Source organism: Ictidomys tridecemlineatus, chromosome 2 (genome assembly GCF_052094955.1).
Source record: "Ictidomys tridecemlineatus isolate mIctTri1 chromosome 2, mIctTri1.hap1, whole genome shotgun sequence".
In the NCBI taxonomy this organism is placed as follows: domain Eukaryota; kingdom Metazoa; phylum Chordata; class Mammalia; order Rodentia; family Sciuridae; genus Ictidomys; species Ictidomys tridecemlineatus.
This window is the reverse complement of record NC_135478.1, coordinates 2,102,442-2,124,959: the sequence shown is the minus strand read 5'-3', so window position 1 is coordinate 2,124,959 and position 22,518 is coordinate 2,102,442. Positions and strand designations below refer to the sequence as shown.

The window sequence follows — 22,518 nt, the reverse complement described above, 5'->3', positions numbered from 1 at the left end:
CACAGGGGGCGTCCGCAGGCGGCAGGGCGGGCCTCCCGTCCACCCCCCAGCCGGGCTGCTGACAGAACACAGAAAACGGATGCAGAGTCACAAATACATATATACACATGCACACGGCCAGCGGCCACCGCGCAGGGAGCCTCCGCGCACCCAGCCCGCGCGGCCTCCCTGGCTGCGCCAGGCCCAACCCCACCTGCCCAGGACCCATCAACAAGGGGACAAGGTGGCTGCTCTGGCCCACCCACACCCATCCTGCGGGCTCGGGGGCGATGAGAGCAGGGCACTGTGCCCGGCCAGCAGGACGACGAGCAGGATTCCGGCGTCGGGGAGGCCCAGGGGTGCTGCTGGTGGCCCGGGCGTCCCTGCTCCTGTCCTCTCTAGCCTCCTTGAGGCAGGCGGCCGGCGGCCGGGTAGGAAGGCCAGGAGGTGAGGCGCTGCAGATGACCGCGGCCACCTGAGCCCTGGCCAGGCAGCCTCTGGGGACCCCCGCGCCCAGCAGGCACAGAAACATTCAAGTCTCGCAGGCGGAAAGACGCGGGCAGCAGGCGAGGACGGCGATGGCGGAGTGCAGCTGTCCCGAGGACGAGTCCACCCAGATGCTCTCCCTGGACACAGGCCCGGCCGGATCCACGCCGGTGCTTGCCGACATCTCCGCTGAGGCCCCTGCCGGGTGGTGACACAGATGGCTGCAAAGACGCCCCAGTGGCTGCAGGCTCCTCAGGCCGGGCTGAGCGGTGCAGTTCTGGCTGGATGCGTGGCCTCAGGCCTCCCTCCTGGCCGCCCCCACTGGCCAGCCCTGGCGTCCAGCTGGCAGGTCAGCACAGCAGGCAGTGGCAGCAGACGGGCACGTGCTTCCAGGACAGCTGCGGCCCCAGCGAGGCACAGACGCGGGCGGGTCCCAGAGGCGTCCATCCTGCTCCGAGTGCCGACTGGGTCTCAGGGCTGCAGGGAGACTCCTGCCTTCGGGAAGGGAGACGAAGCCCCCATCCTGAGGGTCCCTGGTCCCCGCCCCAAATACTGGTGGACATGGTTCACAATCAGGCGTTTAATTAGACTCTCCAGGGTGTCTCCAGGCCCAGCTCCCGCCCACCCGGCCGCTTCCTCCGGACTGTGTGCGGGGGACGGCAGGGTCCATGCAAACGGATGAGCAGGGGTCTCTGCCTGGACAGAGGCGTGGGCATGCTCCTGCCGCTGGGTCTACCGGATCCGGGTGAAGAGGTTGAGCACCGACACGGACTCCTGCAGGACACGGAGCCTGTGAGCCGCCGCCTGCTCGGACAGGCTGCGGGCCGGCCAGGCAGCCCCACCCCACCATACCTTGGTTGAGCGGGTTTTGCTAAAGACATTCCAGAACCGCAGGGTTTCGTCTCCAGCACCAGTGACGATGGCCTCCCCATCAGGGGACATTGCCTGTGCAGAGGACAGAACCCCTCCATGTCCTTGGGTCTTCGCAGGCAGCCCAGGGACCGAGTTGGGGGCACAAGGCTGGGAGCAGGTATGGGCAGCCAGATGCCATCAGAGCCACAGGGGCAGAGCCCAGCCTTGGAGGCCAGAAGGAAGGGCAAGGGCCAGAGGCCGCGCAGGGCAAGAGCGGGGCAGAGCATCGAAACCCAAGGACAGGCAGCCGAGTGCCCAGGAGCAAGGGCACACACGTGCACAGGTGGACACGCCGCCTTAAGCACTAAACCTGGCGCAGGGCACTACGGGTGGACCTGGGCCTCGCACATGCTCAAGCAAGCGCTCTACCCACGAGCTACATCCCAGCCCAGCACAAAAACATTTTTTGCTGGAAAGAACTTGCAGAGGCCCGGAGCAATGGCCACGCCTGTCATCCCAGCTACTCGGGAGGCTGAGGCAGGAGGATCACAAGTTCGAGGTCAGCCTGGGCAACTTAGCGAGGCCCTGTCTCAAAATAAAATAAAAAGGCCCGGCTGTAGCTCAGGGGTGGAGTGCTTGCCTAGCAGGTGCGAGGCCCTGGGTGCCAGCCCAGCGCGGCAAACAGCGCGAGGGGGTCTGGGGAGCTGCCCTGCCCTCTGTGGTCAAAGGGCTCTGCTGTGAGACCCCAGTTATCCGACGCTGGCCGTCCCTGGCTGGCTTCTCATGGGAAACAAAACCCGTAAAGGGGTGGAGGTGGCCGGGAGGGCCAGGTGGGCGAGGCGGCTCAGCCAAAGACGTAGCAACCATCCCCCGTGACCTGCCACCAGAGCCAGCCTGGCCCCAGTCTCCTCCCATGGGTCCAGGAGAAGAGCCCGGAGAGGACGCACTCACCAGGTAGAGGACGCGGTAGGAGTGCCCCGTGAGCTTGGCCACCTGGGTCAGGGACGGGTACTTCCACACGAGGATCTGGTTCTGAGAGTAGCCGTGGGTGCTCACCTAGGGGAGGGCTGGGTTGGGCTCCAGGACGTGGTGGCTGCTCCTGCGCCCAGGGCTGAGGTGCCTGGAGGAGGACTGGCCCCCCGGTCGCCCCGGGGTGTGGGGGCCTCAGCAGTCAGTGGCAGGAGTCCCACAGGACCCCATCCCAGGGCGCTGCAGCCCCTGCCTCTGTGCCCACTGCAAACCCTCCTCCACCCATGGAAGGATGGACAGGCGTGGGTCAGTGTGCCCAGGGGGTGCCAGGCTTCCTTCTCCACCCTCTCCCCACAGAGGCAGCCACGGGGCCTCCTGGCCAGCCGGCCTCTCTGACCAGTCACCCTGCTGGTCTGGCAGGGAGAGGCTCAGGCCCGGCCCATGTCCCCACCCTGCCCCGCCCTCCTGCCCGGTAGCTACCCGCTCACCAGCTCGTTGGCGTGCTTGGACCAGGCCAGGTTGCACACCTGGGAGCCCGTGTCCACGCATTGCAGTGGCTGCCCCGTGAGCGTGTTCCAGAAGCGGATGCAGCGGTCAGCCGTGCCGCCTCCTGAGGCCAGCAGGCCGTGCTGGTGAGGGGACCAGGCGATGGCCTTCACGGCCGCCAGGTGCTCGGTGTACTGCTGCACGGGGCTCAGGCTTGAATGGTTCCAGACCAGCAGCTGGGGAACAGTGGCTGTGTGAGCCCGAGGCACATGTCCCCAAGGCCAGTCCCAGAAAAGAGGTGGTACCTGCTCCCCAGGCCCTCCCTTGGGGGCCACAGGGCACACCCCTGTCACCCTGCTCAAGTCAGATGGACTTCAGGAGCAGAACCCGGCCTCCTGTCCCAGTGTCCCCACAGAGCAGAGCGTGCAGCAGGTGGGCAGCTGGGGCTGGGGTGCGGGCGCCGGTGCCTACCTTGTTGTCATTGCCCCCTGAGGCGAGGAGCTGGTGGTCCGTGGACCACTTGAGCCCGCACACCTCCTGCCGGTGGCCCTGCAGCCGCCGCTCTGACTGCAGGGGTGGGGAGCGGATGTCCCGCTGCAGGATCATTCGGTCCCGGCTCCCGGAGGACAGCTGGTCAGCATTCCAGGCCAGGGCCCCTGGAGGCGGGCAGAAGGCAGAGTGGGCCTCAGCCCGCCGGGAAGCCTGGCCCCAAGGGAGAGGGCGGAGGGCCCGGGCTCCTCACCGACGCGCGCCGTGTGGCCCTCCAGCATGGACAGCTTCTTCCCCGCAGCGGCATCCCAGATCTGCACGAAGCCCTTGTGTGTGCCAACGGCCACCAGGTTCCCCTGGGAGCAAGGGCAAGGGCAGAGGGCAGGGTCAGGCCCAGCCTGTGGACGGGAGCCAGCCTGGACCTGGTCGCCCAGTTCTCCTCTTTCCAGGGACTGGGGTGGTGCCTCGGACTCCCCCTACTGTGAGTGACCAGCCAGAGGCTGGAAAGCCCCCAGAGCACCCCAGGACTCGGGTGTGACGATCGGCCCAACACATGGGACACCTGCACTCCAACGTGGGGACTTCACAGAGAGCAGCACCTCCACGCTGAGCCCAGGCCCCGGCGACTGGCAGCGTGGGGAGCAGCTGGCTGGGCCCGTGGAGTCCCGGGAGGGGGAGGCGCTGCTGGCAGCCTGCGGGGCACAGGGCGGCCCCTCGAGCGCTGGGGGCTGCACACTGGAGCCAGCTGGGGCTGGGCAGGGCCCCGGCTTCCCCGAGGGGTTTGTGCGGCCAGGGGCAGGGCAGGGGCAGGAGCTGCTGCCACCTGCACAGGGCCCTGTGGGGAGGAACTCTGAGCAGGGTCCCAGGGCTGCATGTGTCTCTGTCACCCTCCACCAGGAGCACACCCAGGTCAGGTCAGGGACGCACCCAGGGCCACCTGAGGGTTCTCCAGAGAAAGACGGGTTCTGGACTCACCCGCTCAGACCAGCCCACGGAGGTCACGGAGTCCCCTTCCACAGAGAGGTCACAGAGCCGGGTCACCTGCAACAGGAGATGGGTGAGACCACATGTCCTCCGTGGTCAGGGTCTGGGCGCACCGAACCTGGAGTGGGGAGGACACAGGCCAGCACAGGCCCAAGGACAGCTGGGCGGGAGACCGCAGAGCGGCCGTGGCCACAGGGTGAAGGTGTGGGTGGCAGGGGCCAAGGCAGGGCAGCTCCCCTGGGCAGAGCTCCTCCTCCGCCCTCTGCCCGGGCCCACCTGGCTGGTGCAGGCGCTCCACAGGTACACGCAGGTCCCCAGCCCCACACTGAGCACGTTCAGGGACGACCAGTCCACCAGGTTCAAGTAGAAGTCGTCCTGCAGCTCGGGGGCATCCAGGACCTTGAAGGGGATCTTGGAGATCTTGCGGGTGGGCTTCCGCGGAGACCGGAGCAACTTCTGACTGGAGACAGCCGAGACGGCCATTTAGCATCAAGCAGCCTGCGCCCTGCCCGGCACAGCTGCCGACCACGCCCGCCAGCCCCGGGCCTGCTGCTGGCCACGTCCACCCTGTGGCTGAGGCAGCCCTGGACGCCTGCAGCCAGGTCCCCAGGTCGCCCTCCCTGGCTCCCAGCTGTACCCAGTGCTGTGGGGTCCCTGCTGGGCTCATGCCCCAGGAAGACAGGCCCTCTTGGGAACCTCCAGGACCGCCAGGGACAGCCCACCCAGAGACGGGGCTGACCTCTTGTTGCTGACAGGAGACAGGGAATACGGGGACACGTCGTTGCCGTCCTCGGGGCTGGCGCGCTTGGTGCTGAGGGAATACTGGGGGGGACACAGGCGCTCAAGAACCCGACCTGCACTCGGCACCCCAGCGGGCAGGCGTCCAGGCGTGCTCTGTGACCCCGGCGCAGCCCAGCTCTGGGCGGGGCAGCCTTGCCTCTGGGCACCTGGACTGCTTTCTGCGGAGGTGCCTGGCCGGGCCTGCCTGACGCTGCTGCCCACAGTCTCCCACCAGAGGACAAATGGGGGGCTCTGTGCAGCGCTCCTGCAGGAGGCCCTGGCCGCCTCTGCAGGCTGCTGGCCAGGCACCAGCCACAGGGTCCGCGCAGCCGTGTGTGCTCAGGAGGTGAACGGCAGGGTGCGGCTGGGGCACCCACCCACAGCCCGACCTGGCCCCCAGGAGGGGCCCCACTGACCCAGGTATTTGGAACGATGCTTGGGACCGGTGTGGGGAAGGAACCAGAGGCCTGGACACTGTGCAGCCCCCTGCAGCCCACCTGCTGGGTCCTCAGCCTGGCTGCCACGGAGGACCCAGCACCTGGCCTGCTGGCTGGGTGGCCAGCGCAGCTCACCGTGAAGAGGCCCTTCTTCTCAGGCGTGGAGGGCTGCAGCCTGCGGTCCTCGGTCTGCGGGTCCTGCACCTTCTCGATGCCAGCTCCCAGCAGCTCGTTCTTCAGCAGGGCTGAGTAGGCCAGGCCATCTGCGGGCAGCCGCACAGTGAGGCCAGGGCTGGCAGACGCGGGCAGGCAGGCGGGCGAAGGGGCGGGCGGGGCCCTACCTTTGCCGCTGTCTGAGGTGGCGTCCTTGGCTTTGCGGTTCTGGCTGGGAGACTTGTCGTTTTCCTGCGTGGGGAGGAGAGGGAGAGGCATGGGTCTGGCTTGTCCAGCCAGAGAAGGCTGGGCAGCAGGCCGTGTGGACCCTGGCGGCCTCCCTCCCCTGGGGCCACTCACATTGATCCTGTGGAAGTTCACGCTCCAGTTGGCTCCGGCGCGCGAGGGGATGAAGCGGTCCCCATGCTTGCTGGGGGAGGACACCGGGGAGCTGGCGGGCGTCAGGGTGCGTCGCATCTCCGAGACCTGGAGAGGCGGGTGGACACTGCTTCAGCCAGACCCAGGAGCCCCGGGTCAGCCTCTGCTGCCACAGCTCCTTTCACGAACCCTCTCAGGACCCCAAGGTCGGGAAGCGTCTGTCGGCTGACACGGTGGAGCCTGCTGGTGGGCCCAGGTCATCAGGTGCTGGGCTGGCCCGAGGTTCAGGCCGAGGGACAGGAGGGGAGAAGCGTCCCAGAGCAGGCCTCTGCCAGGTCCAGGGACGGACATGGGCACTGGGGTACTCTGGCCCTACCCAGGCCACCTGCCAAGGGAGCGCAAGACCAGAGTGGCCAGCAGCCTCCGCAGAGGGAGCCTGGTGAAGAATGTGCTTGGGGCCCCACGGGTCCCCAGGCCCCTGAACCCACCCCATGGAGACCCCCTGCACAGACAGGGGGCAGGACTCACACACGGCATCGTGTTCTCGTTCTGGATGACAATCTGACGGAGCAGCCGCCGCTCATAGTCCTGATCCATGGTGGGGCAGGGCCGGGCCTGCACGCCAAGGTCAGCCTGAAGCGGGAAGGACTGGAGGTCAGTCCGGGCCAGCAGCCCCCATGGGGGTTACGAGAGGAGTAGCCAAGTGTCCAGTGCCTGTGGAACTGGCTCCCACAACTTAGGGTCCGGGAGGCCTGAGCAACACTGAATGGGGACAGACCGGCTGCCCTCCGGGAACCCCCATTGGCAAGGCCCCAGGCCCCCAGGCCACCGCAGACCCTCCACCCACATGCTGCCCTGGGGCAGCTCTGTGCCCTCGGTCCTTGCCTGCTTGGGAAGGGCTCTCTGCTCTGGAGGCTCTGAGAGCTGGCAGGGTGCAGGTGGCTCAGCAAAGACCTGCCCTGAGCAGGGTGGCCTCTGTGACCTGCCACACGGCACGGGAGCCCCAGGCCTTGGCCTGCTGTGTGCATGTGGCGTCAGTGAGCTCCATCTCACTGCAGACATTACCGAGGGGACAGCACATGGGGACCGGGGCCAAGACGGATCCCAACCACACGGTACCCTACAGGGGTCCTGTGTGCACAGCCAGCCCAGGGAGGCCTCTCTGAGGGGTGATGTGCAAGCTGAGGTCAGCGGTGCACCAGCAAGGAGCCCTCTAGGGAGGGAAGTAGGGTGTGGCCTAAGGCGGGAGAGGGGCAGCGCCTGTTTTTGTAAATAAAACTTTATTGGCACACAGCTGCACATACTTCTCCGAGCCTCCACGGTGCTTCTGTGCTCAGTGATGCACATGAGAGCAGGTGAGGCAGAAGTGCTCAGTGTCTGGGTGAGAGAAGCCTCCTGCCGGACCTGGGCGCTGCCTCTGCACAGCAGCAGATCAGGCTCAGCGGCGGCCGCTTCTTCCTGGTTTGCCCACTCTGCGCCCCAGGAACCCCTGCCTCCTCCATCCTAGCACTGCTGCTTGGTCTCCTCGGCCTGGGGCCTGGGGTGGACAGCTGGGTATGCAGAAAGTCAAAAAGCAAAGCCCCACTCAAGAGCCAAAAGCTCTAAAGCACAGATCCTAGCTGGTGCGGTGGCGCATACCTCGGGAGGCTGAGGCAGGAGGGTTGTGAGTACAAAGCCAGCCTCAGCAACTTAGCGACCCCCACAAAAAAATCCCTAAAAACAAAACCAACAAATTCCTCCAGGAGCACCACAGTGACACCAACGCGTGGCTTTAACAACTGTGACAGTAAGACCTGAAATTCACCGTCCTGACCACTCCCGGTGCACACTCAGGTTGTGGCCAGCCCTCACCACCGTCCACCTTCACAACGTCCTCCTCTTCCTAAACTGAAGCTGTCACGCTCAACGCGATGTGACCCAGTGACCGCCTAGACACACCCCGCGAGAAGGGAAATGCAGATCCAGGTGAAGACCGGCACCCGGAGCGTGGCCCACACCTCGGCTGGAGTGCCACCCAGCCATGGACAGAATCCCCCACACATGCCGTGACCGGCACAGCACGGCTCTAAGGGCATGGTGCTCAGGGCAATGAGCCAGTGCCAAAAGGCCCAAGGCCAGGTGATGCCATCACAGGAGGTTCCCAGGGCCACCAGATCCACAGACAGGCAGGGGAGGAGGAAGACTCCTGAGGAACAGGCCACGCTGGCTCAGTGCCGCTGTGGGCACATGCCCGGCTGCCTCGGCTGGTGTCTGAGGTGGAGGTGGGTCTGCACCCCCATTTCCCACGCCCTCTCCCACTGGCCAGGGCACCCGCGCTCCCTGGCGGACCCAGCAACCCCAAGGCAGAGCCCACAGCATGCAGACCGTAGCCCCCGCCCGACTGAGACCCGGGTCCCATCTTGTACCCTCTGCAGGGTCTCCTAACTGAGCCGCCCTCTTGTAGGTGAGACCACCAAGACCAAGCGTGGGCACAGACTTGTGCTTGGCCCGTCACACCAAGGGCTGGGCTGGCTCCCGAGGCCTGAGCCCCGGGGTCCTCGTCCTGGCCGACATCAGTCTCCTGCTTGCTGGGAGGGGGGCTGCCAAGCTGCAGGGCCAGCCCCTCCCCCTCCAGCTAAGCCTCCTGAAGCAGCTGCGACTCCCGGTGACTGGCTTCTGCCCCATGAACACCAGGACAAGCTCCTGTGGCTCAATGCAATCCCGGCTCTCAGTGGGCTGGACACACAGAGCAGCTGACAGCGGGTGGCGGCTCATCACCCTCCTGAGTCTCTCCACCGTGGGCAAGGCCTGCCACACCTGGATTCAGCCCTGGAGGATTCTGGACTTGTGGGAGCTGCTGCAGAACCACGGGGCTGCCTCCTGTGAGGCCCCAGCTCACCTGCACGGCTGGAAGCCTCCAGAGAAGGAGCCGGGGGCATCTGCCGTGAGGCACCTTATCACGCAGCGTGACCAACACGGCTGGGTGTGGCTCGGGTGGAGGCCTGCCCAGTGTGCCAGGCCCTGGGTTCCACCCCCTGCCAAACCAGGAAACTGTCCCCCTCAGAGGGGGGACCAAACTGGCAAAGGGCCTGAGCAAATCATTCTCAGAAAGACACCTGTGCTCACCGCAGCCTCGAAGCCAAGGAGCGCGCCTGTGTGCGGAGCGCACAGCTGGCGGAGCTGAGCTTTAAGAGGGCGATCTGGTGCTCACAGACGAGGCCACAGGGAGGCACCATCCCTTCTAAGAACTCATCCTTGGAAACTCTGGCCGCCTGGGAGCACAGGGGCAGCTCTTCTGCAGGAGCCAGGCCACCGGCCTGCGGGGGGGTGGGGGGTGGGGGGGGTGGAGGACCTGGAGCAGAGGCTGGGCCTGGGGAGGGATGAGGCGGGTCAGGGGAAGGAAGTTCCAGCTAACCTGCCGCCACTTTTACTTCCTGAGTTTGGAGTCACATGGCCGCGTCAGCTGTTCAAACCAACCCACCCCTCAGCCAGGCAGGCCAGGGTGCCAGGCAGGCCAGGGTGCCAGGCAGGTTGGGGTGCCAGGCAGGCCAGGGTGCCAGACTGTGCCTCAGGGCCTCCTCACTCGGGGCTGGAAGTTCACAGTGAAATGTCGGGGGAGAACGATCAGAATGAACTGCCACCGAGAACGAGAGACCGCTGGGCTTGGACACCACGGCATCGAGGGACTCAGTACAGAGCCCAGCAGCACGAGGAATGGGCCTCCCACAGGCCTGCGGGGAGCCCCACGGGGCCAGCCCAGGGTGTGCCCCCTGGGGAGGCTGCTGCCTGAGATCCCGCTGCCCGTCCCCTGCTGGTCAGGGCCACTGTGTCACCCACCTGCTCACCAGAGTCCCCCAGAATAAAGACCAGGAGGCCTCTGCTCCCCTGACACGCGCCTTCTGTTTCCGCGCTCCCACCTGCTCCTCTGGGAGTACGTGAGCCAGTGACGCGCAGCCAGGGTCCGCTCGGGGAGCCCTCCGCAGCCGTGGGTGCTCTAGGCGCCCCTCAGCAGGTGTGCAGCAAAGGCAGCTCCCCTTCGCTGTACCCAGGAGTTCCTGCCCTGGCCACTGTGCCCCAGGGGATGCGGGGTGGTGTCCACGAAGGCTTGTGGCTGTCACTGCTGGGCGGGGCGGAGTGCCCCAGCATGGAGCAGGTGGAGGCCAGGATGCTGTCCAGCACTCTGTAGTGCCCAGGAGACCCCAGCCCGAGAACCAGACAGGTGTCCACAGGGCTGAGGCAAGACCTTGCTCCAGGGCCAGGCCACGGCCAGATCTGCTTTTGAGACCACAGGGAGTGAGCAGGCTGGCACTTAGGCCAGCAAGGACCAAGTGGCCTGAGGGCAGCCTGTGCCCTACTTAGGTCCTTCTGCCCCCTGAAGCCAGTGTGGTCCCAGAGAGCTCTCTCCTGTATGAGAAGGGACAGGGTACCAGATTTCAGTTCAGGAAGCTAGGCCACGCCCCTGCATGGGCAGGAGCCAGGGCGCCATCTCCAGGCTCCACCTGAGGCTCCAGGGTCGGCCAGAGCAGTCAGGGCTGCTGCAGGGCTGGGCCTCCCCTGGCAGGGGCGGCTCTGAGGACCTCTGCTGACCAACAGGCATCTCCAGGAGCAGAGCAGTCTGGTCACAGGGCCTGGGCCAAACTCTGACTCCTTCCAGTCCTGCTCATCTTGAAAAACTGGTCCCTACTCTTTTCACATTTTAAAGCTCTTCGAGGAACAAAGGAAAGGCCTGCTCCTGTAATGAGGGACCTCTGTCACCCGCATCAGCAGCTGACTGGGGTCTGGCTGTGACTGCCTCTGACATGGTTAGGCCAGTGTCCCCAAAGCACTGTAGACACAGGGCCGGCTGTTCTCTGGGGCGGGGCCCTGGGCAGGCAGGCCATGAGGAGGTGTCCCAGGCCTCCGCCACTCCAGGCCAGGGGCTCCTCCAGGAGTGACGAGCACATATGCCCCCAGACATCACCAGTGCCTCCTGGGGCAGAATCACCCTGGATAAGGGTGCCTCTAGCCTTCAAGAGCAGCAGCCAACCAACAGGTATTTGCAGACTGGCACCTGCCAGCCCCAAGAGCCCCGGACCAGCCTCCTGGATGCCTGTGTGACCTGGGCCCTGCCCCAGCCACCAACAGACGGCAGACTCTGCATGCTCTTTCTTAATTCTGTCCTCACGAGAGTCCTGCAGCAGGCCCAGTGCTACCCTGTGACTGGGTGGGGCTGGCAGCAGGGGTGGAGGAGCCGGGCCCTGAGCTGGCACTCGCCCCTGTGCTCACCCTCTGGGCCCCAGACAAGGCCGCTCTAGGGGTCGAGACACCCAGGACTCCACAGTAAGAGAACCGCTGGGACCTCTGCAGTCGGGCTCCAGCTGGAACCATCCAATGGAAGACCAAGGTGACAAATGGCCGAGGGCAGAGATTCAGAGGCAAAGTGCTGTATCTAGGGCATCCAGACACAAGAACCAGGAGACCCAGCACAGTCCCAGGCATCCCCAGACTTCCAGCAGCCTCCCCAGGCGAGCCCTGCCTCCCAGGAGGTTAAGAGACCAGGCTGGGCAGCCAGGGCAGCCGGGGCCTGTGGTCTGCAGCCAGCCATCCTCTACGGGGCTGGGCGAGAAGTTTCAGATAGAAAGAGCCCGCAGACAGGTAAGGCTAGGGCTCAGTGGCAGAGCACTCAGCTGGCACATGTGAGGCACCGGGTTCCACCCTCTGCACCACACAAGAACACACACATAAAAATAAGAATACTGTGTCCACTTACAGCTAAAACCCACCTCCAAAGACAGAAGGACGGAGCTGGCAGGGCATGAGTCAGTGGCACCTGTGCACACAGGAGGGGTCTCGTGAGCCGGTCTCCCCTGCCTCCTGGAGCCTTGCATAGCAGGCCTGCCCCAGCATCACCGTGCCCCCTCACCTGCTCCTCTCACCCCCTCTGGCCTCTCAGTTGCATGCTGATCAGGAGCCACTGTGCAAGCAACCGAGGATGCTCCCTGCAGAGCCCAGGGCCACGGGCAACCCATGCTGTCCACCCCACGCAGCCTGGCCAGCGAACCCCTGGAGCACAGGAACCACCTTGTAACCTCCCTGCCTCTCCCTCCCGTGAATCACATGCCCTGGTGACATTCTAAAGGGAAAGACCTGGGCTTTGGATAGCCAGCTCCGGCTCTGGGCCACCTCAACCCTTACAGGCCTCAAGGCTTTGGACGCCTCCTGGCACCTTGGTTTCTTCTTCTCAGGTGGGGGTACCCCCTCCTGCCAGCACAGCTGTGGGACAGGGCACAAGGCCTGCGAAGCACTCAGCAGCCTGACACAGAGGTGCCCAGGAAGCAAGTGACGGCTAGCCACAGGCTCAATGACAGGCACATGACAGGTCCGGCCTGCTTCCTGCCCTTCTATCTGCCCAATGCAGGCAGCTGTGTGGCAGGCAGGTACCTGGAGGCCATCCTACCATCCAGTGACAGCCCCCGTGATGCCCACGCTGGGGAGGGCGCCAAGTACAGAGCAACAGGGCTCCCCGGTGGGTGGTCAGTCCCACAGGCAGGCGGCTGATGACATGGGGCAGCGGCTGGACCAGAACTCAGCCCTGGCCGCTGACAGCTGAACCGCACAGTGAGACCTGCCAAAGTCGGGGCCTCGGCCACGGGGGACAAGAACAGCCAGGGGCCCTTCAGACAAGGCAGCCAAGACACGGCCAGGCCCGGAACCCAGGAGGGCTGCCCCAGCCTCAGGCTCCAGTGGGAACCCTCAGAGGCAGGCGCCCTCCAGGGAGGCTGTGCCCAGGCCTTCAGCCACCCCTGTGCCCACTCACTCTCGAGCTCACGTGACTACACCCACCCTGCCCCAGTGAGAACTCTCGGCCCAGCAGAGCTCTCGCCACTGGCTTGAGCTGCTGCCCCACCGTCCCCAGCCAGGGGGCCCTGCCCCCCCAGGCCACCCCGAGAGAACTGCTGCTCCAGGTAGAAAAGGGTGACGCAGGGCACCTGGAACACCTTCTGTGGCCTTCTCGCACCACCCAGCACCCACCCAGGCTGACGTGGTGACCCCCGGTCTGGGTCTGCAGCACCCACAAGGCAAACACCCCCTGCTCCAGCAGCTCAGAGCATCAGTCACTCTCCCTTGTCGAGGGCCATCGCAGTGCCCACCTGCAGGTCCAAGGAAGGGCCACAGGAAGGAACCTGGGTGCTCAGGTGGCCTTTCCATCCCAGCGTGGCAGGGCGGGCCTGCTTGGTGACGGGCTGTCTCCACCCGCTCCAGGCCAGAACAGCCCAGACCTGACAGGCACCGGCACCCTCAGGACTGTCTGGTGTCCCTTGGTGCAGCATCACGAAGGTGGGGAAGGCCTGGGAAGGAGAAGATGCGGAGCGCGGTCCAGCCACACCTGGAGGACTACTCAGCCATGGCAGGAGCAAGATTCTGCAGCGTGGACGGGCCTCGAGGGCATGATGCTCGGGGAGGACCAGACGACAAGGTGGCGCTGTGTGACTATCTTGGTAAGCGAGTCCAGAGACAGGAAAAGGATCTGTGGGTGCTGGGGACCAGGGAGGGACGGGGTGACTGCTCGTGGGACAGGCTTCCCTTGGGGTGATGGTCCTAGAAGTGGACAGTGGTGACAGCCACACAGCTTGGCAAATATATAAAACCCAAACCGTGCGAGTCTATTGCGAGTGGCGTGGCGTGAGAACTGTGTGCACACCGCTGTCACCAGCCAAAAACTAAAAAAACAAACAAAATCTTAAAAGGGAAGTGAAGGGAACCGAAGGAGAGCCAGGTCAGGGAACAGACACGGCTCGCTCCAGAGACCACCCTGAGGGTGTGCAGCCAGCGAGCAGGACTACCTGACGGCCGGATGGGGCACTGCAGGGGAGGCCACCTGGGTCTCCTTCCCCAGGTGAAGAGACCAGGAAGGGAAGTGACCTGCCGAGGTCATTAGGGCAGGAATGCCCATGTGGGGGGCCTCTGCTCTGGGCTTGCCCCAGCCCTCACCACAGCACACCCTGTCCAGGTCCCCAGGGCAGGTTCTGCAGGGCAAAAGGAGGTGTGGGCAGGATAGTCAGGGGTCGCTCTGGAAGCAGGAGGTCAGTAGGAACCCCAGGGAGTTGCTGGGGACAGAAAAGGAGGGAGGCCACATAAGCCCTATGAGCCCTCCAGCAGGGGCCCAGGACACCCACAGTCCCTCCACTCCGGTATGTGCTTGGGCACTGCAGCCTGCTCAGGACACAGCCCCACTGGGGACGGAGTGGAGACCAGACAGTCACGCCACAGGCTCCACCTGGACTCCCTGTGGGGCCTCCCCCAGCACTGTGGGCACAGTGCTGGGTCATTCTTGGGGGTGCAGTGTTCTGGGCACTGCAGGGTGCTAAGCAGAGTCCCTGGCTCCCACCCACTCCATCCCAGGACCCCTCGCCCAGTTCAGACAAGCACAGGTAACTCCCCGAACTGGCTCAACTCTACCAGAAGGCAGATGAGGGCGCTGTGGGCCTCAGTTCCCAAAATCCAAGTCCCTTTCCCAGGAGCCCCAGGATCAGCCCACCAAGCAGATTGGCTTTGGATATTCATCCCTCTAAATAACCCAGAGGGAAAGGCCAACTAACCCCACTCTAGGCCCCCAAACCTGGATGTGTCCCATACACAAAGCCCAACACACCAAGAGCCCCAGTGACTAGTAAACAGCGTGACATTTCCTGCTGAAATAGAGACAGTGGTTTGAGCAGCTACACAGAACCCTCTTGGAAGCCCTCCCAGGCTTCTCCACTGCCTCTGGGTACTCCTGTCCCTACCCCCAAACAATCACTACCCCCTCGCCCACACGAGTCCCCAGGTTTCACTGAGGAACAGTCACAGGAGCGACCAGCACACACTGCTGAGAAACTGCCACCAGCCAAGAGTCACCCTGGGAGCAGGAGTGAAGACCACAGCTCAGTTCTCCGGGGAAGCCTGTGCCTTACAAAACCCCTGCAGCCCAGCTGCTCCCCCCATGGCGCCCTGCACACCTGCAACAACCCAGCACTACCAAAACAGACAGCACCCGCGACAGGGGCCCAGCGGCTCCTAAGAAATTCTGCATGATTATCAGCCTTGGATACCTTCTGGAAGCACCCTGCTCCTCCAGCATGGCCCTCAGGGGCCATCAGCCATGAGCCTCCAGTGGGGGTGCATCAAGCCCCCACCCACAAGACATACCTCCCGACCTCCCTCACGTCAAAGTCTGTCCTCCAGGACCCAGGCCCAGGGGGCAGTGTGTGTTCTGCCTGGATGAGTTTCCATTAGGCAAATCGTGCTCATTCAAAGTTGGGTGAGAAGGTGGGGGGTGCAGCCTCCCCAGCCAGAGGGTGAGGTCATCAGTGGACTAGGGTGGGGGGATCTGCTTCCCAGCCAGAGAAGTGCCCTGATTCAGGGCATGAGTTTTGGGTGCAGAAATCAGGGAAAACCAAACAGGTTTAGGCATCTGAAGTGGGTGGGTCTCAGGCTTCCGGTCAGGGACAGGTCTTGAAGGGGGTGGTCCATGGGCTTTAGCTGGGGAAAGGGCTGGGAGTGGGGGGCATGCAGGAGGTCCGAGGTGGCCAGGCAGGATGCAGGTTCAGATGGGGGACTGGGCAGAGATAGGCTGCCTCTGGTTGGGGTAGGGTCACTGCTGAAATGGGAAAGCCAGGTGCTGAGGGGTCACTGACGTTGGCCGCGGGGCTCGGAGGATGGGGGATGAGAAATCCGAGGGGACGGGTGGGATGGGGACATGAAAGCATTCAAACTTTGTCCCCTGGGTAATTTTGTGTCCCTGTGGAGACCAGGGTCCCAGCACCCCAGGGTCGGGTCGTTTCCGGGTCTCCTGCTGTTTTTTATTGCGGGAGGGCGTCGCGGCAGGCTCCGCCGCGGGGTGGGCGGTTTAAAAGGGAAGCGACAGGGCTGGGAGGGTCGGCGGGTGACAGGCCGGAGAGAGCGACCGGCCAGGAGGGCGTGGGGCTGCCGGGGGAGAGGCCGGGCAGGACGGGACCCCGCGGCTCCGGGGCGGCGCTCGGCCTGACACTTGCGGCGCTGCCCGCGGGGACAGCGAGGTCCGTCCTGCAGGTGCCGCCGGGGGCCGCCCAGGGCTGAGCGGCGGGCGCTCGGCTCGGGGCTGGGACCGCGGTGGGATGCTGAGGTCACCGGCCCGGCGCACCTGGGGGGCGACGAGGGCGCCGAGCTCCAGTAGGGGCCCGAGCTGCGCAGGGGTGGCGGCCCGGCCGTCCGCCGCGTTTGGGGGTCGCGGCCGACCCCACCGCCGCCTGGAGCCCGGGGGGCGGGTCCCCCCACCCGGCCGCCTCACCTGGCTCGCTCCCGTCGCCCGCTGGCTCCCGCCGGCCCCGTCTCTCCCGGCGCCGTGCCGCACCCGCCTCCGGCCCCCGCAGCTCCGCCAGGCCCGGCCGCGGCCGCCGCTGACGGGTTCCCGGGCTCCGCGGTGCCTAATATGGCGGCGCTCGCTGCTCCGCGGCCTCCCGGCTCCCTCCCTCCGCCGCGCGCGCCCGCCCCGCCGCGCGCGCCCCCGCGCGGCCGCCCCGCCCCCACGCCGGCGCGCTGCGTGCTGCCGCCCCGCCCTCAACCTGCCACGCCACGCCCACCCCGCGAGGCTGCGCCTGCGCGCGTGGAGCATCTCGGGAGGACGTGACGTCCCTCGCTATTCGAATCAATACAGGAAGCGAGGCGCCACGCGTTGCCAAGGGCAACCGCGGCCGGATGAGGCGGGCGGAGAGCTGAGTCTGCGCGGAGAAGGGGAAAAGGTCTCTGCTCAGTGGAGGGCGTGGCTGCTATTACGGGATGGTTGCAGAATTGAACCCCGAGTGGTGGACCCACAAATGGTAGACCGCAGAGGCAGGCTTACACCTTCGTGAGGCGGTCACGCCGCGTAATAAGGCAGAGGGGACCCACCACCAAGAAACTCACTGCGGAGACCGTCATTCAACAAGCGCTTGGCTCCCACGAAGTGTCCTCCCAGCCCTCATCCAACAGCAGGAGCAAGCCCGATGGAGAGCCCTGGCCGTCGAAACAACAAGAGCATTTTAAATTCCCTGCACAAAAAAATGGGCAAAGGTTGGACCTGGGGTGTGGGTCAGTGTGGAGCCCTTTCCTAGCATGCTCCAGACCCTAGGTTCCATCCCCAGCACCGCATAAAATAGCCGGGTTGGGGAGCAAGGATCTGAATAGACAGTTCTCCAAAGAGGTCATGCAAATGAACAACACGTGCATGTAAAGATGCTCAGCACCTTCAGTCATCAGGAAATGCAAATCAAAGCCGCGCAGAGATAGTACTTCCTGCCCACTAGGCTGGCTTGGATTCAAAACAAAACAAATCTGAACAGACGAAAAAGGAAAGCTAATGAATGTTGGCAAAGATGTGGAGAAATAGGAACCCTCCTACGCTGCTGGTGAGGTGGTAAAATGGTGCAAGCCGATGGGAAAAACAGTTTTGGGCAGTTCCTCAAAAGTTAAACAGAAATACCACATGACAGCAATGATGCTCCTAGGTATGTACACCAGAGAGATAAACACACATCCACTCCAGCTGGTATGTGGCCACACCCATATTCTGGAGGCTGAGGCAGGAGGATCCCAAGTTCAAGACCAGCCTGGGCAATTTAGCAAGACCCTGTCTCAAATTTAAAATGGGCGAAGCCCTGGGTTCAATTCCAAGCACTTCATAAAACAAACTTCTATACAAATATTCATGGTGGCCTTTTTCACGGTAGTCAAAATGTGTAAACAACCCAGATGTCCTTCAACTGGTGAAAGGATAATGACCCATTCAGACATGGCAAATTGAGGAGTCATTTTACTGCTCCTGAAAGTTGGCTCAGTGTGTGTGCATGGGTGTGGAATCTCCTGGGAGGTGGGAGTCCCTCCACCATTCCCCAAGACTCCCTGCATTTGGGCAGAATCCTGCAAGGAGAGCAGACACCACGGTACCTGATTTCTACTTTTTTCCTTGTGGTGTGAAATGATGTGTATTATACAAATGCACATCTGTCTGATTCCCATGAGCTCCACAGCCACCATAGGATCTGGCGCAGTCACTCAGCATATGGAACATGATCCATCTGGGAACTTAAATTTCCTAGTAGCCACATGTAAAACAAAAATTCTGGCAGAATTCATTTTAATTAAGTACTGTTTTATTAAAAATATTTTTGTTTCAACATGTAATCAAACTCAACTATTATTAATGGGGTATTCTATGTAATTTTTGTCAAATCCAGTCTTAGGATCCAGTGCATATTACATCCCCCTCTTGATGCTAATTTGCATCAGAAATCCTTGATCTCTTTTTACATTTTACAGGTGGGAAAAAACAGGTTTGCATTGCCAGGTATTTCAAACAGGCTTAGAAGTTTTCCGAGCACTGAATCAAAGTATCAGCTTTATTTCCTCTACATTTATTTATTTATTTATTTATTTATTTTTTTAAAGAGAGAGTAAGAGAGGAGAGAGAGAGAGAGAGAAATTTTCAATATTTATTTTTTAGTTCTCGGCGGACACAACATCTTTGTTGGTATGTGGTGCTGGAGATCGAACCCGGGCCGCACGCATGCCAGACGAGCACGCTACCGACTGAGCCACATCCCCAGCCCCTCCTCTAAATTTAAATTGCTTAAATTTTTATTTTTTTATTGTTATTTTTTGTGGTGCTGTGGATTGAACCCAGGGCTTTGCGAAGGCAAGGCAAGCACTCTCCCATCTGAGCTATATCCCCAGCCCCTAAATTGCTTAAATTTTGAAAACTACAAATTCAGTTTGGCACCAACTAGTTAGGGGCCACCATGCTGGCTGGTGAAGATGTAGACTATATCCTCCATCAGTTCTGGGAGGTCCGGGACAGTGCCTGGCACAGACAGGATCCCAGCACATGGGCCAGGGGCCAGAGCATAATTTAGCGTGCAGCCTGCACTCAGTGAGTACAAGTGTCACTGGAGAAGAGGTGGCCCAGGAGAAGGGTGAAGTTCCTGGAGAGAGCAGAGAACTGATTCAGGCTCAATGGGGCCCTTGGCTCATGTGACAGAAAAGAATTCCAGCGCTTGCCAGCCCTGGGCATGGAGAGAGGCTTGTGTAGGAAGCAGATGCGTCCTCCAGGTTGGATACGGCCATCTCCAGAGGGAGAGGTCCCCAGAGGTCCCAAGGTCTCCTCTTCAAAGCAATCTTAGGGAGGGGTGGGCACGGGAAGCTGTGTGGGTGACATGGGTCTGGTCACTCGGAGATCCTGAGGCTGACATGGTCTGTTATCTGATCCGTAGATAGGAATGGAAGGTCTCCTAAGCTATAGATTTCTTAAAACGTCCTCTCTTTGCTGCTTCTATGTTCTGGGGTGGATGAGCTCCGCATAGGCAGAGTCACGGATTTCCCAGGAATCCGGGAGTGACAGGCAGCCCTTCGGACCCACAGCCTGGCTCCCTGTCGCTCCTTCTGGGTCCTGTCTACCTGGTTTTTTCTTCTAATTTCTTCTGTCCTACTTCAAAAGGACTTCGGTTCCATCCCTAGCACACAAAAGAAAGAAAAAATGTGGCACCGAGCAGCTTGTTAGTGACCATCTTCCCCCTGACCAGCCCTGATTGCTCTTTCCTCAAACCAGTACCAGGCTCAAGAGAGATGCTTCTGGTCAGCGAGGGCTCCCTGCCCCACCAAGGCATCAGCACGTCAGCTAAGGTGCAACCTGGAGAACTCCCCGAACCACCCAGGCGCACTATACCTTTTTGAAAAAATTGGCCATGAGAGGACAGGCCACAAGCTGAGGAGCCCCACGGACTGCCAGTTACCAGGAAGGACCCTCCCCAGAGCCAGGAGAGAGGCTGGCCCCGCTGACACCTCCATCAGGGACTTCTGGCTGCCAGGACCCTGCAGACACCCTCTAAAATTCAGGGCAACTTCCTGATAACTGGTTTTTCTGTAGCCTCCGGAGCAGCCCCTGGGAAGTGGAAGCTCCAGATTGCTTTAACTTCTAAGCTGCCTCTTACTGGGAGCGGAGGCCTCCTCGCACAGAGGGGACTCCCCAGAAGCCAGGACGCCACGCTGCTGGCCTGGCTAACTGAACCTGCCCGCGTTTCCGGCTCTTCCGCTGCTTTCCTCTTAGAAAAAGTTCCCTGTCCCTGGAGTTTTCTGAAGATGGGGATTTGAGGCAAAAATGTCTCCTCTACCTTCCTTCGAAGCTGGCTTTGAATAAGACGATTTTCCTGCTAGTTCAACGGCCCTCCTTGTGGCAGGAGGCCTAGCCTCTCGCCCCCACACTGGGGTGAAGGCAGAGGGGGGAACACAGGTGCCTGGGCTCCTCTTTGGTATCAGTTACACACAGGTGTGTCTGCAGGGCCCAGACACCAAGTTCTCAGACTTACACAAGCCTTGTTTTGGGTGTGGCTTCTGATATCGGTTTCCTGTACCCCTGGGCCTATCTCCTCCCGCAGAGCCTCCTGGGGCCCTCACACCTGGCACTCTGCCCTGTGGGCACAGCGTCTGGCCTTCTAGAAGACTCAGTAAACCTCAGCCTGAGCCACAGTGGGACTGGGGGGCGGGGTCCTGGGGAGCGCCCGCAGGCGGCCCCAAAGCTGGTTATCTAGAGTCTCCTTTGACGTGGGAGGCAGCACCACCTCGGGAAGTGGGTTTCATGAAGCCAGTGATGGCATCTGCTTCCTTCCGTGTCTTTGGCGTCCAGGGCTGTGCCTTGTACATAGGAGTTTCTGCTCATCTTGAATCAGCGTTGTCTTAAAACAGCAGTTGGCCCGTCAAAGTGACTGCACTCTGCTTTGCTGTGTGTGGAATAGTTTTCATGAATTGCCCGTGTGGTGTGCGCGCACACGCATGTTTATACGTATATATACACGGATACCTATATGTTTGTGTGGATTTCTTGCAACACTGGATCTGAGGGCCTTACACATGCCAGGCATCCCGCTCTACCACTGGATGATGTTCCCCAGCCCCTGGCCCCATCCTACCCCTCTCTCCCTATACATTTTAAATTGCAGAAATGGGGATTGAACCTAGGGCCTTTCATATGATAGATAAGTGTTTTACCATTGAGTTCACACCCCCAGCCCAGCCCCTTTTATTTCTGAGACAAGGTCTTGCTAAGTTGCCTGGCTGACCTTGAACTTGCCATTCTCTTTCCTCACTCCCCCCACCCCCAAGTAGCTGGGATTACAGGTGTGTGCCACCATGCTTGGCTCCCTGCCCACATTATTATTATTATTATTATAACTATTATTAATAGTTTATGGTTTCTGGGTATTGAACCTAGGGTGATTAACCACGACACACCCCAATCCTTTTATTTTTTAAAAATTTTTTATTTTTTTTGAGTCAGGGTCTTGTTAAATTACTTAGGGCCGGGCTGGGGATGTGGCTCAAGCAGTAGTGCGCTTGCCTGGCATGTATGTGGCCCGGGTTCGATCCTCAGCACCACATACCAACAAAGATGTTGTGTCCGCCGAGAACTAAAGAATAAATATTAAAAAAAAATTCTCTCTCTCCTCTCTCACTCTTTAAAAAAAAAAAAAGTTACTTAGGACCTTGATAAGTTGCTGAGACTGGCCTCCAACGTCCCATCCTACTACCTCAGCCTCCCTGTACTAGAGATTGTGTGTGAAATCTTTGCTCTCTGGCTTCTGCTTAAAAAGCATTTGCTGAGGGGCTGGGGTTGTGGCTCAGTGGCAGAGCGCTTGCCTGGCACGTGTGAGGCACTGGGCTCGATCCTCAGCACCACATAAAAATAAAGACATCGTGTCCATCCACAACTAAAGTAAATCTAAATATATATAATCATATATAAATATTTTACACAGATAGAAATAAAGGCATTTGCTGAGCCCGGTGCAGTGGTACAGCTTGTAATCCTAGGTCCTAGGGAGGCAGAACCAGAGATTTGCAAGTTCAAAGCCAGTCTGGGCCACTTCGCCAGACCGGGCGTGGCACAGTGGTAGAGCACCTGCCTACCCAGTGTGAGGCCCTGGGTTCCATCCATGTCCAGAACTGCAAAAATAAAAACAAAAAAGGGAAACAATGAGTGACGTGAGCGGATCCGACAGTTCCAGGGCGAGGGTGGAGTGGGTTTCATGGCTGCGGCAACCTTCCAGTAACTCCTGACAAAGCTGTCCTCATCCTTGACAGGATCCCCGACCCCTGCCTGCTGGGGTGAACCTGAACCCAGGACCCTGCCCGTGCCGGGCACGGGCTCCCCCACGGAGCTGCCCCCCAGCCTGGCAGGACTCTCTCTGCTTCCAACCAGATCCCCGGCTCCCCTTCCCGTGCAGCCGGGTCTTTCCTGGGACTCTGCCTGGCGGGTCGGCGCTGGGATGCCCGCCCTGGGCCCTGGCCGCGCTTCCCCTTTCTCCTGGGCGGGTGTCGCCACCCGGCCGTGCACACTCGGACGACAGCACTGCGCGGCTTCGGAAGGCGAAGGCGGCAGGCGGGTCCTCGGCGAGCACGAGTTACTAAGCCCACGAATGAATGAACCACGGGGTCACTTCCTCTTGCCGGTCCCTCCCTCCCTCCCGGGGTTCCAGCCTCCCACCATTGGTCACGCCCCCGAGGCTGGCCACGCCCCCGA

General features: G+C 61.6%; 1 protein-coding gene and 1 long non-coding RNA gene across 4 annotated transcripts; both read right to left on the bottom strand.

The window, feature by feature from the left end:
* Positions 1 to 82: 82 nt before the first annotated feature.
* Positions 83 to 16,462, bottom strand: Fzr1 (fizzy and cell division cycle 20 related 1). 3 transcript variants are annotated; one of them, XM_078033455.1, is made up of 14 exons: positions 16,261 to 16,462; positions 6,522 to 6,626; positions 5,976 to 6,101; positions 5,804 to 5,867; positions 5,598 to 5,725; positions 4,985 to 5,067; positions 4,522 to 4,705; positions 4,237 to 4,302; positions 3,515 to 3,617; positions 3,244 to 3,428; positions 2,775 to 3,008; positions 2,269 to 2,373; positions 1,318 to 1,410; positions 83 to 1,239 (listed from the first exon to the last, which is right to left on the bottom strand). In XM_078033455.1, exons 2-14 carry the CDS (start codon positions 6,588 to 6,590, stop codon positions 1,198 to 1,200), a joined length of 1,482 nt encoding a protein of 493 aa, XP_077889581.1. In that variant the 5' UTR covers positions 6,591 to 6,626; positions 16,261 to 16,462; the 3' UTR covers positions 83 to 1,197. The 3 variants fall into 3 exon arrangements, 1 of the variants encoding a protein (XP_077889581.1); XR_013431310.1 differs by lacking the exons at positions 83 to 1,239; positions 16,261 to 16,462 and adding an exon at positions 1,802 to 1,906 and having other exon boundaries at positions 1,332 to 1,410; XR_002484718.3 differs by lacking the exons at positions 83 to 1,239; positions 16,261 to 16,462 and adding an exon at positions 1,802 to 1,902 and having other exon boundaries at positions 1,332 to 1,410.
* Positions 16,463 to 18,082: 1,620 nt separating this feature from the next.
* Positions 18,083 to 22,431, bottom strand: LOC144369262 (uncharacterized). The gene is made up of 2 exons (XR_013428735.1): positions 20,561 to 22,431; positions 18,083 to 19,456 (listed from the first exon to the last, which is right to left on the bottom strand). It is a non-coding gene; the product is annotated as an uncharacterized LOC144369262 (long non-coding RNA).
* Between the last annotated feature and the right edge of the window lie 87 nt (positions 22,432 to 22,518).

Bases quoted from the DNA above. Each gene is read 5' to 3' on its own strand.
- Fzr1 (XM_078033455.1), bottom strand. From the start codon at position 6,590: ATGGATCAGGACTATGAGCGGCGGCTGCTCCGTCAGATTGTCATCCAG. The intron at 5,068-5,597 runs GTGAGCTGCGCT...TGTCCCCCCCAG, and splicing joins AGAAGAAGGGCCTCTTCACG to TATTCCCTCAGCACCAAGCG. The intron at 2,374-2,774 runs GTGAGCGGGTAG...GCCCTCCCCTAG, and splicing joins CCAAGCACGCCAACGAGCTG to GTGAGCACCCACGGCTACTC.